The sequence below is a fragment of the Lithobates pipiens genome, unplaced genomic scaffold (assembly GCF_037356315.1).
Source record: "Lithobates pipiens isolate NorthernLeopardFrog02 unplaced genomic scaffold, aLitPip1_a1.2 Scaffold_1, whole genome shotgun sequence".
In the NCBI taxonomy this organism is placed as follows: domain Eukaryota; kingdom Metazoa; phylum Chordata; class Amphibia; order Anura; family Ranidae; genus Lithobates; species Lithobates pipiens.
This window is the reverse complement of record NW_027507685.1, coordinates 223677149-223694561: the sequence shown is the minus strand read 5'-3', so window position 1 is coordinate 223694561 and position 17413 is coordinate 223677149. Positions and strand designations below refer to the sequence as shown.

The 17413-nt window shown below is 44.4% G+C and overlaps 1 protein-coding gene across 3 annotated transcripts in view; it reads left to right on the top strand.

Moving 5' to 3' along the window:
* The window catches only part of PPT2 (palmitoyl-protein thioesterase 2), a 57208-nt gene that overhangs the window by 24340 nt on the left and 15455 nt on the right, over positions 1-17413 (top strand). For all 3 annotated transcript variants that reach the window (XM_077483524.1, XM_077483502.1, XM_077483513.1), the window contains 2 exons: positions 476-632; positions 8897-8992. In XM_077483524.1, the coding sequence (XP_077339650.1) occupies positions 476-632; positions 8897-8992 (253 nt within the window). The remainder of the gene's footprint in view (positions 1-475; positions 633-8896; positions 8993-17413) is intronic.

Genomic DNA, 17413 nt, shown 5'->3' with positions numbered 1-17413 from the left:
TGCGAATGCGCAGTACACACCAACACAGATTCCGAAAATTGCCCAGGACGAACGCCGCCTGCGCCGTGAGTCCAGGTTCTATCCCCACTATCCAAGTGGACATAGAGTAGGAATATAAAAGAGCCGAGCGCAGCGAGGCCGAGCCCGAGGGGCCCTCTAATATTTACAACCCTATGTCTGTTTGGATGGTGGGGCTACCACCTCCACTCACGGCACAGGCACCGTTCAGCTTCGGAGATTTTCCGAAGCTTCGTCTGCTCCATACTGCGCATGCGCAGTACGGCGCGGACACTATATGATGGCCGGACACTATATGGCACAACACCGGCATGAAGTTTATACCACGTGTGTACTGTATTGAAATGGTGAGGATGTCAGATGGTGTCCAATCTGTTTTAATAAACATTATGAATTGACCTAAACTTCTATACTTTAATGTATTAGTGATATCATTCTCATCTTTTTGTTCCTGCAGTCTCATCCAGGTACTAATATTTCAGTTATAGACCTGTTTGACCACAAAGCCAGTTTACAGCCCCTCTGGAAGCAGGTGATGGGCTTCCGGGAGGCCATCTATCCTATCATGCAGAATGCTGGCAGTGAAGGAGTACATCTGCTCTGCTATTCTCAAGGTGAGTGACTTTCAGGCCGATCACAGCCTAGAAATATCTGGTATCCACTTGCTGTGAAGGTTCCCTGCTCTGCCTGTTCACATTAAGCTGGGGCGATCATCATGGTTCTCACAGTTTGATGAACATCCCAGGCCTTTAATAATGTTGTGGGCCAATCAGAAACCCTGTACCCTATTTTGTTGATAGCAAGCAATGTGGGGTCCCATTGTTACTAAGGGCCCCAGCTACCACACTGCTGTCCATTCTGGGATTAGAGTGTGTGACAGCATGAAAGGGAACCTGTCACCAGTAGATGAGCACACAGTCTCAGTTGAGTGAATGCAACACATCTTAACGAACATGTATGTACAGTTTGATTGCTCTGTGACATTTCCAGTGAGTGAGTGCAGTGAGGTCCTGGACAATCAGGCTGTGAAGTCATTCTAAAGCAGAATGTGTTTCCACATTTGATCATTAGTGGAAGACTGACCACTGTGTTGAGGTTTCTACACAACCTGTGTTGAGGTTTCTATATGTGTATTTAGCTATGTGCCTTTGGGTTCAGCTCTAAAGATATTCAGCCACTGAGCATGAGGAAGAGAAACTGCATCATGCCCGTATCTGTGGCTGTACTTCAGCACTGCTTGGTTGTCCCTTTCTACTTCCTGCACATTCCTAATGGCAGTAATGGGCTAATAAGAATGTGTGGGGGCTAGGGTTGCCACCTATCCATGATTCACCCGAACAGTCCGTATTTTGAATCATGTGTCCGGGTTTCAGTCCACCTAAAACCTGGACACATTATTCAAACTGGACTATGGTTGGGGGATGGGAAGTGTTGGGGTGCTTATTGCCGATGGCTCACCCCCCAGTTTCTGGCAATCACCAGTACTTGGAGCGGATTGGAAGCAGTCGATCACATGAGCCTTTGCGTCTCTGATTGGCTGGAGCAGGGACAGCTGTCTATGTGCTTATTTCTATCTGAATCATGTCCTGCAGGAACCAGGGAACAGAATTGGATATGTACAATTCTGGGTGAGGAGGAGGGGCACAAACCTGGGTATATATACCATTATGGAGGAGGAGGGAGCACACAGCTAGGTACATAATACTATGTAGAGGATGGGAGGCGCATTGCTGGCTATGTACCATTCTGGAGGGGGACCAGGGCTGGGTATGTAACATTCTAAAGAAAATGGAGGCACAGAGTTAGGTATTTACCACAATGGAGGAGTATGGGGGGTTTGCAGAGCTGGGTATGTGCCATTCTGGGGCAGGAAGGGGCACAGAGCTAGGTATGTATCTCTATGGAGGAGGATGGGGGGGTTGCAGAGCTGGGTATGTACCATTCTGGGGCAGGAAGGGGCATAGAGCTAGGTATGTATCACTATGGAGGAGGATGGGGGGGGGGGGGTGTTGGCAGAGATGGTTATGTACCATTCTGGGGGAGGAGGGGGCACAAAGCTGGGTGTGTACTAGTAGGGGTGGAGCAGGGCACAGATTGGGTGTGTGTTATTCTGAGGGGGAATGAGATACAGAGCTGGGTATGTACCATTCAGAGGTGGGGGGGGGCACAAAACTGGTGGCCACTCCCACTGTTCTCTGTGGCACTCTGCGTGTGCTGCTTTACTACTTTCCTTGGGGTCTTAATCATATAGTCTATACTACAGATAAAAAATGGCCATATGCCACTAAAGTGTTCGGGTTTGGCTTGAAGAAAAGGTGGTAACCCTAGTCGGGGCAAGAAAGCTCTGACAGTCAGAGGTGTTGAAGTTTCTCCTGTCCGAACGACCTGCATTTGGCTAATACAAATTGGTTGGGGGGGTTGTTGCAGTCATCTCCTACCTGCAGTAGTTTTCCCTAGTTTTGTCCCAGGTCTGGGATATATGACCATGACAGAATGAAAGCAATAAGTGAATTAAATTCATTATTTTCCTCAAAATTCTACAAACAATACCCCATAATTACAACGTGAAAGAGGTTTGTTTTGAAATCTTTGCAAATTTATTAAAACTAAAAAACTAAAACAATCCCATGTACATAAGTATTTACAGCCTTTGCTCAATACTTTGGTGAAGCACCTTTGAGTATGAGGTCCAAAGCGCTCTAGAGTGCCTCAAGGATGTCTCTGTACATTGTTGCATTCATATTTCTCTCGATCCTGACTAGTCTCCCAGTTCCTGACACTGAAAACATCCCCCACAGCATGATGCTTCCACCACCATGCTTTACTGTATGGATAGTATTGGCCAGGTGATAAGCGGTGCCTGGTTTCCTCCAGACATGACAACACTTGTCATTCAGACCAAAGAGTTCAATTTTTTTTTCATCAGACCAGAGAATTGTGTTTCTCATAGTCTGAGAGTCCTTCAGGTGCCTTTTGGTAAACTCCAGGTGGGCTGTCATGTGCCTTTTACTGAGGAGTGGCTTCCGTCTGGCCACTCTACTATACCGGCCTTATTGGTGAAGTGCTGAAGAGATGGTTGTTGTTCTTCTTGAAGGTTCTCCTCTCCCCACAGAGAAACGCTGGAAGTCTGTCAGAGTGACCATTGGGTTCTTGGTCATCTCCCAGACTAAGGCCTTTCTTCTCCAATCCCTCAGTTTGATGGGTGGCCCACACTAGGAAGAGTCCTAGTGGTTCCAAACTTCCGTTTACGGATGATGAAGGCCACTGTGCCCATTGGGACCTTCAATGCTGCAGATTTTTTTCTGTACCCTTCCCCAGATCTGTGCCTCGCTCCTACAATCCTGTCTCCGAGGTCTACAGACAATTCTTGGATTTCATGGCTTGGTTTGTGCTCTGACCTTCACTGTTAACTGTGGGACCTTTATATAGACAGGTGTGTACCTGAATTGTAACTGAATTTACCACAGGTGGACTCCAAGTTGTAGAAACATCTCAGGGATGATCAGTGTGCCTGAGCTTTAGGCTCGGTTCACACAGGACGCGGCACGACTTGCAGCGCCGCGACCTCAGCGGCGACTTGCAAAATTACTTCTGTATAGAAGTCAATGCAAGTCGCCCGAGGTCGCCGCAAAAGTAGTACAGGAACCTTATTTCTAAGTCGGAGCGACTCGAGTCGCTCCTACTAGAACGGTTCCGTAGTACAGAACGGGGGCGACTTGTCAGGTCGCGGTGCGGCAAGTCGTGCCGCGTCTGGTGTGAACCGAGCCTTATTGTGAGTGTCATGGCAAAGGCTGTGAAAACCTATGTTTGTTTTTTTATTTTTAATAAATTTGCAAAGATCCCAAACAAACTTCTTTCATGTTGTCATTATGGGGTATTGTTCGTAGAGTTTTGAGGAAATAATGAATCCATTTTGGAATAAGGCTGTAACATAACAAAATGTGGAAAAAGTGAAGCGCTGTGAATACTTTCCAGGTGCACTGTATACAGATATATCAGGATACCATCTAGTGCCTGTTATTAGGACCATAGCATATCTATTTCTTTGTGAGTTTTGCATCCTGTCTTTATTGGGGGATCACAGTTTTCCGATTGAGCTGAATATATGTGGAATTGACGTGTGAAGGTGGGGTGGCAAACACGGTGGTGGTGAAGAAATTCCGACAGAAAGAATTTACTCTGGAGAATTCCTTTGGTTGTTTTTTGGACTGTTCGTGCACACAGTTATGATGATGTGTAGTTAATGAATTATTTTTAATGAGTGTGTATGTAATATTTTTGCACATCAAATTGCATCTTGTAATTGAGAGTCAGCCAATGTTTACTCAGTAAGGAGTGTATTGTTTGATTTAGCGCTGCTGTTCTGGACGCCAGTGAGCAGTCAAGAGACCGTTAGTTTTGTGAGCTGAATGCATGCTGAATCTATACTAGAGATCAGATTTGCTGCATTTAGCTGATATTAGAAGCTGTGTGTTCATGAGATGGTGACAGGTTCCCTTTAACGCTCTCAGAGAATCTGCTCCAAGAAAGGACAGCAGTGCAGTTGCTGGAGCCCCGTGATGTTGTTCAATGAATGATTGCAGTCACAGCGCATTAATTCTGCATGACGCGCTGCTAATGACTGTGTGGCACTGTGACAGACTGACCCCAGGCATACTGTAGTCTCTGTCTCATCTGCTCACAAGCAACCTACTAACCCACCCTAATGCCCATCTTCCTATATATGAATGAGGCAGCCTTTTTTTCTTCTGTGGCCGTCACATGCCAGCTATTTTCCATCTTGGCAATGATATCTGTGACATCTAATCCCGCGGCATGCTTCTCATTCCTGGGTATGAGTCACATGACTCAGCACATAGATTGGCCTTCAGCACGTGTAGACATGTACACATACACAGTGACACGTTACCATCTCGGCATTTCTTCCTTATACAGATGTCATACACATCCGTTCATGAAATCACCATAATTTATTCATAAGTTTTGAATTTTAATGCTGGGTCAGCATTAGCCTGGCTGTAAAATCTCTGCCAAATGATATTTGAACAGGATGTGTGGGCTGAGCAATGAAAGCTGCTTTTGAAGGACTTCTTGTACAGTGCCTTGAAAAAGTATTCATACCCCATTGACATTTTCCACATTTTGTCATGTTACAACCAAAAAAACGTAAATGTATTTTATTGGGATTTAATGCTTTGAAAAAGTATTCATACCCCTTGCAATTTTCCACATTTTGTCATGTTACAACCAAAAACGTAAATGTATTTTATTGGGATTTAATGCTTTGAAAAAGTATTCATACCCCTTGCAATTTTCCACATTTTGTCATGTTACAACCAAAAAAAACGTAAATGTATTTTATTGGGATTTAATGTGATAGACCAACACAAAGTGACACATAATTATGAAGTGGAAGGAAAATGATAAATGGTTTTAATTTTTTATTTTTTTTTACAAATAAATACGTGAAAAGTGTGGGGTGAATTTGTATGGTGCCCCCCTGAGTCAATACTTTGTAGAACCGCCTTTTACTGCAATTACAGCTGCAAGTCTTTTTGGGGATGTCTCTTCCAGCTTTGCACATCTAGAGAGTTACATTTGCCCATTTTTCTTTGTAAAATAGCTCAAGCTCTGTCAGATTGGATGGAGAGTGTCTGTGAACAGCAATTTTCAAGTCTTGCCACAGATGCTCAATGTGATTTGGTCTGGACTTTGACTGGGCCATTCTAACACATGAATATGCTTTGATGTAAACCATTCCATTGTAGCTCTGGCTGTATGTTTAGGGTCGTTGTCCTGCTGGAAGGTAAAACCTCCGCCCCAGTCTCAAGTCTTATGCAAACTCTAATGCCACGTACATACGGTCAGATTTTCAGACAGAAAATGTTCAATGGGAGCCTTTTGTCGGAAATTCCGACTGATTTTATTGTCGGAAATGTCCGATCGTGTGTACGGGACAGTACAGGTTTTCTTTTAATATTGCCCTGTATTTAGCTCCATCCATATTCCCTGTCCCTGCTGAAGAAAAGTATCCCCACAACATGATGCTGCCACCACCATGGTTCACGGTGGGGATGGTGTGTTCAGGGTGATGTGCAGTGTTAGTTTTCCACCACATATAGCATTTCTTTTAGGCCAAAATGTTCCATTTTGGTCTCATCTGACCAGAGCACCTTCTTCCACATGTTTGCTGTGTCCCCCACATGGCTTCTCAGAGACTGCAAACAGGACTTCTTATGGCTTTCTTTCAACAATTTCTTTACTTCTTGCCACTCTTCCATAAAGGGCAGATTTGTGGAGAGCACGACTAATAGTTGTCCTGTGGACAGATTCTCCCCCCTGAGCTGTGGATCTCTGCAGCTCCTCCAGAGTTACCATGGGCCTCTTGGCTGCTTCTCTGATTAGTTCTCTCCTTCCCCGTCCAGTCACTTTAGGTAGACAGCCATGTATTGGTTGGTTTGCTTTTGTGCCATACTCTTTCCATTTTCAGATGATGGATTGAACAGTGCTCTGTGAGATGTTCAAAGCTTGGGATATGTTTTTATAACCTAACCCTGCTTTAAAATTCCCAGTACACTTGCCAGCCTGCAAAATACAAAACAAATTGACAGTGTCTAACAAATCATAGTTACATCGTTGGTCTGCTTAAAAAAAGACATCCATCCAGTTCAATCAACATAGAAAAGAAGAAAATCACACACGCAAATAGAAAACTTCCATATATAAAATCCTATACCCTTAATTGATCCAGAGGAAGGCAAAAAACAAACAATAAAGCATTATAAAATTTGCTCCAGTGGGGGAAAAAAAATCTTCCCTGATCCCTCAAGAGGCAATCTGATATTCCCTGGATCAAGTTTACCTATAAATATTAGTATCCAGTTATATTTTGTGCATGTAGGAAACAATGCAGGCCTTTAAAAAAAAAATATACTGAGTTGGCCAGAACCAGGGAGTCTATTAGTCTATTCCACATTTTCACAGCTCTTACTGTAAAGAAGCCTTTCTGTATTTAGAGTTTAAATCATGTTGAAAACAGAAGGTTTAGTTGCACGTTTGCAAAAATATGTGGTTGCTGCACTGGTTCCTCAAGGCTCCTCTGTGTACTGCAGGCCTATTGTTTTTTTTTTTTTTTGGTTTTGCAGGATAGCTGGTATGTGTGCTGGCAAATATTTTGTTTGTTAAAAATGTTGCTCCACCCTAGATACAGTACAGTAAGTGCAGTACTGGGACAGGTTTGTTCAGTGCCCAGGGCAAAGATTTAGAAATACAGCTCCCTATAGTGCTGCTAATACATGCAGTAGAATGGGTGTATAATAGGATTGCCACCTCATCCCTTTAATCCCGAACATATATTAATTACACAGGTTCTGTGGCTGATTAAGGTGGTAATTAAACTCACTTGGTGCCTTATCTGCATTTAATTGGCCTCAGAACCTGTGTAATTCAGATGTGTTCGGGTTTAAAGGGATGATGTGACAACTCTAGTGTATAACCCTGTGCCCATTCTCAGCCCCCTTTTGCACTGGCTGGAGTGTTTACTACACATTTAGCCAATTGCTTGCTTTCTAGAAAATAGAAGGTACTTGCATATGCCTGGTGTGTTTTCTGTGTTAGCTGTGGGCAGATGGGATTGGCGCATGCGTGGCATCAGTAGCTGTGAGATTAGACATAAATCTGCCCCCTGCTGATTGCTAGCCACTGATCTGGAGATTGCGTGTGGTGAAGAGGCACCCTCCCTACCACTGTGCTCTGGACCCTCCTACTCTGTCCTTCCTGCCCACCCCATGTCCCGGCTCTGAGTAAAGCCTGGTACACACTATTCGTTTTTTTTGCGTTCAACCCAGAGGACTGAACAAAACAAACCGAAGAGCTTAGGAGGAGCCACTGTACTAGCTATCTGATGTTAGTACAGCAATCTCCCCCGCTGAGCTATTGTGTTCTGATGGGGGGGGGGGGGGGGGTCGGGTGGGCGACCCCCAATCCAGAACACTTCATCAGCGCTCTCAGCTATTGGCTGAGGGCAAAAATTGACTGCTGATTGGCAGACCATTTTTGGTCTAAAAGAGGCTGGCCTTCTTTCAGACCAAAAAGGGTCTGCCAATCAGCAGCCAATTTGCGCTCTCAGCCAATAGCTATCGTATACACGGCCTGAATGTTCCTGATATTCGTTCCATGTGTACAGCCCTTTAGTGAGCAGCAATGGCAGCTGGTACTGTATATTTGGGGGGCAATCAAGACATCCTGCCACAACCCACCCCCCACGGTCTGCCCTGCACTTACTCCATCTGCGTCGCAGGCAGCGACGGCTCCTTCCTGCGTTGTCTCTTCCTCCTCAGTGGCTTCACTCTGTGTCTCGGGCTTCATGGCGGCCTCTTCCCTTGGCGGCCAATACGATCACTTCTCCTCTCAGCCAGTCGGTTCTCAGGACCTGCTTCCTGATTGGATGGGAGGAGAATCAGCAAGACAATAGCGAATATTATATCGCTATTGTCACATAAGTGGGTGGCCTCTCGCCCAGAGCCCACCCTTTTTTTTTTTTAAGCCACAGGCTCTAATCATGTGCTTCAAAAAAAACAAAACGCCATTGAAATCCATGCATCCAGCACCCTGCATGTAGATTAGGGACCGGGCGCATGGATTAGGGGGGCGGTGCCCCTGCGCCTCTTATGGACGGGCTGCCACTGGTGAACAGTTTAGGACAGGAAGTGCATGACTGGCAGGATCACCAAGGGAAGAGGAAAAACATAAGGATCTGCTATGTAGTTTACTGTATATTATCTATCTGTATGTAGTTGATTTTTTATGGTTTATTTTCCTTCAACAAAATTAGTTTCATTTACAATTCCTAAATGTTATTATATTCTTCTTTATACAGGAGGATTAATCTGTCGGGGTCTCTTGGAGACGATTCCAGATCACAACGTAGACACATTTATTTCCTTGTCTTCTCCTCAGATGGGACAGTATGGAGGTAAGACTTTTGCAAAAGCAGATTGTTTTATTTTTTCATTTGGCGTAAAGTAGAACTCCAGGAAAAGCGGGAGATGCACAGATGAAATAGATTTATTGAATTGTCTTACCTGCCAAAGGATTAATAGTTCTAGTCTGTAGTGCTATCTATATAGCAAGGTCAAATTACAGCACTGTTTCATTTTCACTTTTTTTTTTTTTTTTTATATTGAACACTAGTTAGCAGTGAAAAAATATTTATAGGGGGGCTGTAGAGTAAAGGAAAACATTTCTTATTCCTCACTCATTGGCATTCAGCAATTTCCTCCATTTCCAATATTGGGCCCTTAAAATTCTATACTTGTGGTTTTCCATTTTATATGCAACTGCTTGAGCTTGCAAGGGGGAACAACTTCATGGGACCGCTTGTACAAGTTGTCTGCAGGAATGAATCATTGAGTAAGTATTTGTCTGCTTTACACACCCCTAGAGTAAACTAGTCGTTAATATCTGGGAAGGTAGGTCAACCACATACAAATATTTTTTTATTGCTAATTGGGGTTCAGCTGTTAATAAAATTATTTTTACAAAAAAATGACAGGTTAGCTTAAAGAATGCAAATAAAATGTACAATAGGAGCAGTCATTTACCTGTAAAACCTTTTGTACTTAAAGAGGAGGTCCACCCACCATGCAAAAATTAAAAGCCAGCAGCTACACATACTTTTGACTTTTAATAATAGAACCCTTGCCTGTCCTGGAGTCCAGCGATGTCTGCACCGCAGCTGATGTTTCCATCAGCTGTCGGGTGCTGCCGCTGCCATTGTGGGTTAGGGAACCCGGCAATGCAGCATTACGGCTTCACGTCCGGTGCCTAATGTGCACTGCTGCGCTTTCCTACTAACCTGGCGGCGGAGGAGGGAGCCGAGCTGCTGATGTAATTCGCTGTGGCTCCCGGAAGTGGGGACAGGATACCTATACAGGTATCCACCCCCCCCCCCTCGAAAGATGACAAATGTGGCACCGGGGGGGGGAGATAAATGGGAGTAAGTTCCACTTTTGGGTGGGACTTTAAAGTGGTTGTAAACCTCAGACATGAAATATGAAAGCATATCCGTCTATAGTGTGTACTAGTCTCAATCCAGAGCACTAAGTGTCTGTTCTGTCTGCTGCTTCGCTCATCTGCTATCAGAATGAATCACTTCTGATATGTTTTCCTGACACAAAGTGAAAAATGGTGACAGGGGAGGGATCTTCCAGCTGATTGACAGCCTCAGCTCTCTTCCCATGAGCTGTGAAAACCTTTCTTTCCAATCGGCTCTTAGAGATCTCCTCACTGATGTAACTTCAGCTCTCCGCCCCCTGCTTTTCAGAGCTTAGAGATCCTATGTAAATTCTGCACTTAGGATGTTGAGGAAAGACAGTTCTAGATAAACAGGTACAACATATGTAGGGAGATTTATTTCATCTCTGTGCATCACCTGAGGTCAGTCACTTCACTGGGTATATGTGAGGGTTTACATCCACTTTAAAGAAGTTATACTTAGCCTATAAAAATAAATCAAATGTAGCCACCATGCAAAAAAAGGAGAAATGCTGGTTCCATGGAAGTTGGATAAAACATTATTTTATTATTGCATGTGAACAACAGTCAAAAAGTAATCCAACGCATTTCAGCCGTCAATCCTTAATCAGCCATCCAAACGCGTTGGCTTTTTTTTAACGGTTGTTCACATGCAATAATAAAACAATGTTTTAGCACTTCCATGGCACCAGCATTTCTCCTTTTTTTGCATGGACTATATGGAGGTTTACAGAATGAATAAATTAAATATTTGTATAGCGCACAACGCAAACTAAATCGCCTCAAGGCAGAGACTTCACAGGCTGAGTGCTGTGTTCTTAAGGCTCACACCAGGCATTGCACAGGAGGTAGTAGCTCGGGTGCACCTGTTGCAGTTCTCTTCTAATGCAGCCATCACATCTAAGGTCTGGTAGGCTGGAATATATTAGATTTTTGTTGCTGGGTTTAGCTATTCTAAATTAAAGCGGAGTTCTGCTTAACATTTTTTTTTTTAAAGTCAGTGGCTACAAACACTGCAGCTGCTGACTTTTAATAATTGGACACTTACCTGTCCCAGAGTCCAGCCATGCGGGTGTACAAAGCCCTGCTTATCCACCCCTCCTCTCTGCGGCTCCGGCATTGTAACTGTGGGTGCCAGGTTGTGGCTTCACAGCCGGGCACCCACTGCACATGCGTGAGCCGTGCCGTGTGCCGTGACTGGCTGGGCAATCATCTGGGACCGGTGACGTGTCCCAGATGATTGCCAAGACGGAGGGGGGAGAGGTGATCTCCCTTCTGGTGCCGCGGTGCGCCGGGAGGAAGTGGAAGCTGGGACCCTCTGAAAAGAGTGTACTGGCTCCCCCCTCAAAAAAATGACATCTGGCATGTCAGGGGGTCACCTCCCTTAAAGCAGAAGTTCCATTTTTGGGTGGAACTCCGCTTTAATAAGCCTGACTCAGGAATAGGCAGATCATTTAGAAACTCAAGAATACAGGATTGGCTCCTTTCTTTGCTTCTTGGCTACTCATCAGATAGTGATTTGCATTGCCACCCTGTTTTCTTGTCGTATGCGCAGGCAAGTGACAGAGAAATGTGGCACCTGCCTAGCTGTGCAGTGGGCCAAAGATGTTGGGATCACAATATGGTGAATAGAATATATTGCTTCTGGCCAATAGTAGAAACATATGGATATGTGTCACTTTTATATTTATCTTCCTTACTGGTCTGCTTTAACAGAAATCTGAATCCACTGGTATCATATAAGGTATATAAGGTATTTAGATTAATAGGTTTATAGCTAAATCATGGTCTAGAATGATTTTTTTTCTGAAGGTAGTTGGATAGCTGTCACGCCACTCTTCTCTTAGGGGTGTCGCAGAGCGCGTCATTACTGTAAGTGGCACATTCTCCAGATTGTAGCACTCTATTAAGGTTGTGCTCACAGTGATATGTTTACAGAGTGAGGTTTGCTCCTGTAGTCTGCCCCTTATTACTGACATACTGTGGAAGCGATAAAGTGGTTGAAGTGGTTAAAAAATGTCATTCTTTAATATCTGCAAACAGGAAAGTCAAGAAGTATATTTACATGTCATGACATGAAAGCCTAAACAGGGAAGAGGCCAGGATTAACAGGGTTATTACTCTTTTGGTACCTGAAACTAGTCTTATGATTGACCTCTCCTCATCTCATCTCACTTGTATTAATAAAGCTGGACTTTGGCCAAACCTAGTTGAAATGTATGTGAGCATTGTTCTAACTGGCTAAACACCTATGATTTAGAACAGTGGTCTCCAAACTGACACCAACAATGGGGCACTATCCCCCTCCACTGACACCAACTATGGGGCATAATTCCTTCCACTGACACCAACAATGGGCTATATTCCTTTCATTGACACCAACAATGGGGCACTATTTTCCCAACTGACAACAACCATTTCTCCCCCTAATAACAAAGATGGGGCATTTACTATCAGTGGACACAGCCCAGCCCCCCCTAAATTTTGAAGGACAGTAAACTGACCCTTGTTTAGAAAGTTTGGAGGCCCCTGATTTAGAGCAAAGTGACATTCTCCACTTTCTTCCAGGGTGCACTACCTGAGCCTAAGTAGTCTATCGCCAGGCCTTACATAAGGGATAAGAGGCACTATTGTTGGTCCCAGAAATACTTCTGGGTATTCTTTGCAAAGTAAAGCTTTACCTCATTTACTAAGCTCTGGTGCAACTGCACTTTGCAAAGTGCACAGTCTATTTGCCTTTAGTAAATCAACCCCAATGACAAATAAATGATGCCCTGACACTTATGCCGCGTACACACGACCGGACTTAGGTCCGACAGACTTTCGAAGGAGTTCTGACGGAGTTCTGACAGAGTTCTGACGGACTTTCCGAATGAACGGACTTGGCCACACACAATCACACCAAAGTCCGACGGATTCGAATGTGATGACGTACGACCGGACCAGAATAAGGAAGTTCATAGCCAGTAGCCAATAGCTGCCCTCGCATCGGTTTTTTTGTCCGTCGGACTAGCATACACATGAGCGGATTTCTCGGTAGGAACTGGGTCTGGCGGAGTTCTTTCGGAAAAATTTGAAACATGTTCCATTTCTAAAGTCTGTCAGACTTTTGCAAATCAAAAGTCCGCTGCAGCCCACACACGATCGAATAGTCTGCCGGAATCATTCCGTCAGACTTTTGATGTTGAAAAGTCTGGTCGTGTGTACGCGGCATTAGGGTTCCCAAAGTAATGATGCACTTATACTTAAAGCGGTGTTCCGCCCAAAAAACTTTTAACAATAGGACACTTACCTGTCCTGGAGTCAAGAGATGTCGGTACCACAGCTGATGTTTCCATCAGCTGTCGAGTGCTGCTGCCGCCATTTCAGGTAAGAAACCCTACTATGCATGCACGAGGCCACGCTCCTCTCTTTTGCTGGCCCAGCGACAGGGAGAGGAGGAGGAGGAGGAGAAGGGAGCACTGCCGTGATGTCACTGGCTTCTGCCCAGACTCCTGGAAGTGGGAACAGGATACCTGTCAAAGGTATCCTGCCCCCCCCTCCAGAAAGTTGACAATTGTGGAACCGCAAGGGGAGAGGAGACAAATGAGTGGAAGTTCCACTTTTGGGTGTAACTCCGCTTTAAGGTCTGAGAGTAATAACACACTGATGCACAAAGTCTTAGAGCACTGATGCACTAACACTTGGTGTCCCAGGGTAATGATGCACTAACACTTTGGACCTCAAATTTATAACGCACTGACACTTGTGGTTTCCGCGTAATGATGCACCACTTGGAGTCATCATACACTTGGTGTCTTGATGTAATGACACAGTGATATTTAGGGTCTTGGAGTAATGACACAGTGACACTCTGTGAGCAGTGATACACAACATCTGTGACCCCATTAAATATGACAGTGCTAAGGGCGGTGATAAGATGTTAGATTTCTGGAGGCAGATCAGTAAAGGATGAATTCTACTGGCATTTTGATTTATGGAATAAGTCTAATAATGTCTCAGAATGATGGCATACCCACACTTCCAGTCTTAGTTTTCTATATAAATGTCCTGTTATATTGCTGGGAATGTTCAGTGAATGGTCCCCAGCTGCGCGTGACCCACATTACTGCATAATCGTTCTTTGTAAGTAAAAGAGGATCACTAAAAGGAAGTGATTGTTTCTGTTTCTTTTTGACGTGTGCAGTGCAGATGATAGTGGTCAGCAATGGTTGTTTTCCTATCTTATTTTTTCCAAATGTCATCTCTGTTTCTTCCTCTAAAACACTTGGACTCTCAGAGTAATGACACGTTGACACTTGGGGTCTCAGAGTAATGACACGTTGACACTTGGGGTCTCAGAGTAATGACACATTGACACTTGGGGTCTCAGAGTAATGACACGTTGACACTTGGGGTCTCAGAGTAATGACACGTTGACACTTGGGGTCTCAGAGTAATGACACATTGACACATGGGGTCTCAGAGTAATGACACATTGACACATGGGGTCTCAGAGTAATGACAAGTTGACACTTGGGGTCTCAGAGTAATGACAAGTTGACACTTGGGGTCTCAGAGTAATGACACGTTGACACTTGGGGTCTCAGAGTAATGACACGTTGACACTTGGGGTCTCAGAGTAATGACATGTTGACACTTGGGGTCTCAGAGTAATGACACGTTGACACTTGGGGTCTCAGAGTAATGACACGTTGACACTTGGGGTCTCAGAGTAATGACACGTTGACACTTGGGGTCTCAGAGTAATGACACGTTGACACTTGGGGTCTCAGAGTAATGACACATTGACACATGGGGTCTCAGAGTAATGATGCACTGACATCTGGGGCTCAGAGTGATGACACACTAAATCTCGGGGGTCTTAGAGTAAAGACGCACTGACACAGGGAGGTGGGTTTACTAAGACTGGAGCAGCCAGGATCTGAAACAGCTGTGCATAACAAATAGCATCTAGCCTTAATTTTCAAAGCGTAACTTAAAGCTAGAAGCTGATTGCCTACTATGACAGCTTCTCCAGATTCTGTTTGCTCTAGTTTTAGTAAATTCCCACTTTGGGGTCTCAAATGAATAATGCATGATAATTGGGGCCTCTGAATAATGACATTGACATTTCGTGTTTCGGCGTAATGATGCGCTGACACTTGGGACTGTTCACACCACAAAAATGCACTCCAGATTCGTTCCGAATGTGTTTCTGCATGCAGGATTTTAATGGGATTTGGCATGTTCTGGTGCATTTTTGATGCATTGCAGATTCTTTTTTTTCCTGTTAATTTTTTTACTGTACTAACGTCCAGTGCGTTTTTGATGCGTTCCAGTGCGGTTTTCATATGTTTTACTGTGTTCCAGTGCAGGATAAATGCAGCAGGTTCTACTTTTTTTTTTCTGAAACTGACTGATGTGAACTATGCCATTGAAAACCATATAACCTACTTTCCATGTGTTTTTGATGCAGAAAAAAACATACTGGATTGGATGTGGTGTGAACTGGCCCTCAGAGTCTCAAATTATTGATGCACGAACACTTGGGGTCAGGAGTAATGACACACTGGCAGTGTTAGTCCCAGAATAATGATTCACTAACACTTGGGGTTTCAGAGAAATGCTGCACTAACTCTTGGGAGTAATAAAGGGAGGACACTTATGCCCCGTACACACAATCCGAAAAAGCGGACGTCTTTTTTTGCTTACTGGTTGCAAGTAGAAATTAAATGACTGAAGTCACAAATTCTTGTATGACAGAAAAAATGATCAGAAGTGTACTGATCCGATTTTCGGATCATGTGTACAGGCCATTAGGGTCTCAGAGTAATGACACGCTGATGTTTGGGCTAACAAATTAATGATGCACTGACACATGGGATCCCAGAGTAATGATATAAGGAGTTTTCGTGTCCCAGTATAATGATGCACTGACACTTGGGCTCTCAGAGAAATAACACACTGACTCACAAGGTGTTAGAGCAATGATGCACTGACACTTGGTGTTCCAGAGGAATGATGCACTAACACTTGGGGTTCCAGAGGAATGATGCACTAACACTTGGGGTTCCAGAGGAATGATGCACTAACACTTGGGGTTCCAGAGGAATGATGCACTGACACTTGGGGTTCCAGAGGAATGATGCACTGACACTTGGGGTTCCAGAGGAATGATGCACTGACACTTGGGGTTCCAGAGTAATATCACACTGACAATCATAGCCTCACAGCAATGATGCAGTGACAATTGAGGGGGGTTAGTCCCAGAGTAATAATGCACTGACAGTTGGGATTTTTGAGTAATGGTGCACCACTTGGTGCCTTAGAGTAATGATAATACACTGACACTTGGGGGGTTGATTTACTAAAACTGGAGAGTGCAAAATCTGATGTAGCTGTGCATGGTAGCCAATTGGCTTCTAACTTCAGCTTGTTCAATTAAAGCGTTACTAAACGCAGTAATATGAAAATAGTTAATCTGCCCCGCCCCCCACACACACACAATGCCCACAGCTTATAAATCTTATTTTTACATTAAAATATTGCCACTATATACCTTTTAGGCTGATCTGTATATTACGGTCAGTGATAAACTGCAGTTTCTCCAGTGCTGAGAGTTCAGGAAGGAGGAGATTTGCACTTCAGCCTGCATACACGCCCAGATGTGTAATGCACATATCATGTGACCTGGCTATCTCTGAGAACAAGTAATTATTCTCTCCAGCATAAAAGGCACAACTGAGCATGTGCAGGTTGGCCACTCTGCCTGTGTTAGCTGGCTTTCCCCAGATAGACAGTGCAGGAGGGGAGGATCTGTGCATACAGGATAAAACATTCTGATTTAGGAGATTACATAACAAGAGTCCATAGTCTTGTAATACGTTAAGGGGTCCAAGGACCATATGGAGTGATGATGAGGGGTCCTACACTCAGGGCTGCCATCGGGGGGGGGGGGAACAGAAACCATGTTCCCAAACACTGGAAAGACACAAGGAGAGAGGCGCCTCTGGCAACAGATAGCAAGTTTTAATAACACTTAATACAGGCAACTCACATTTCAGAAGTCATGAGTATGAGCATGGATCGTGGAAGTCCCAAACATGTGGGTAGTCTTGTCATCAGTTTGTCATTCCATTCCTGCAAGGCGCTCTGCTTGGTACAAACATCGCTGGATGATGAAAAAATGGGGCACAGTGGAGCGTTCTCAAAACGAGGCTTGGGGCGCAGTTGGTGTGCAGGCATGGAGGGATGATGTCACTGGAAAACTATGCGTATCCTGAGCGTACAGGCTGTGAGTGACATGACAGCCGCGCTCCTTCTTCAAGCTCGAAGAGGGAGCACGGCTGTCGCCTATGTGTATGTGTGTTTGTTTGTT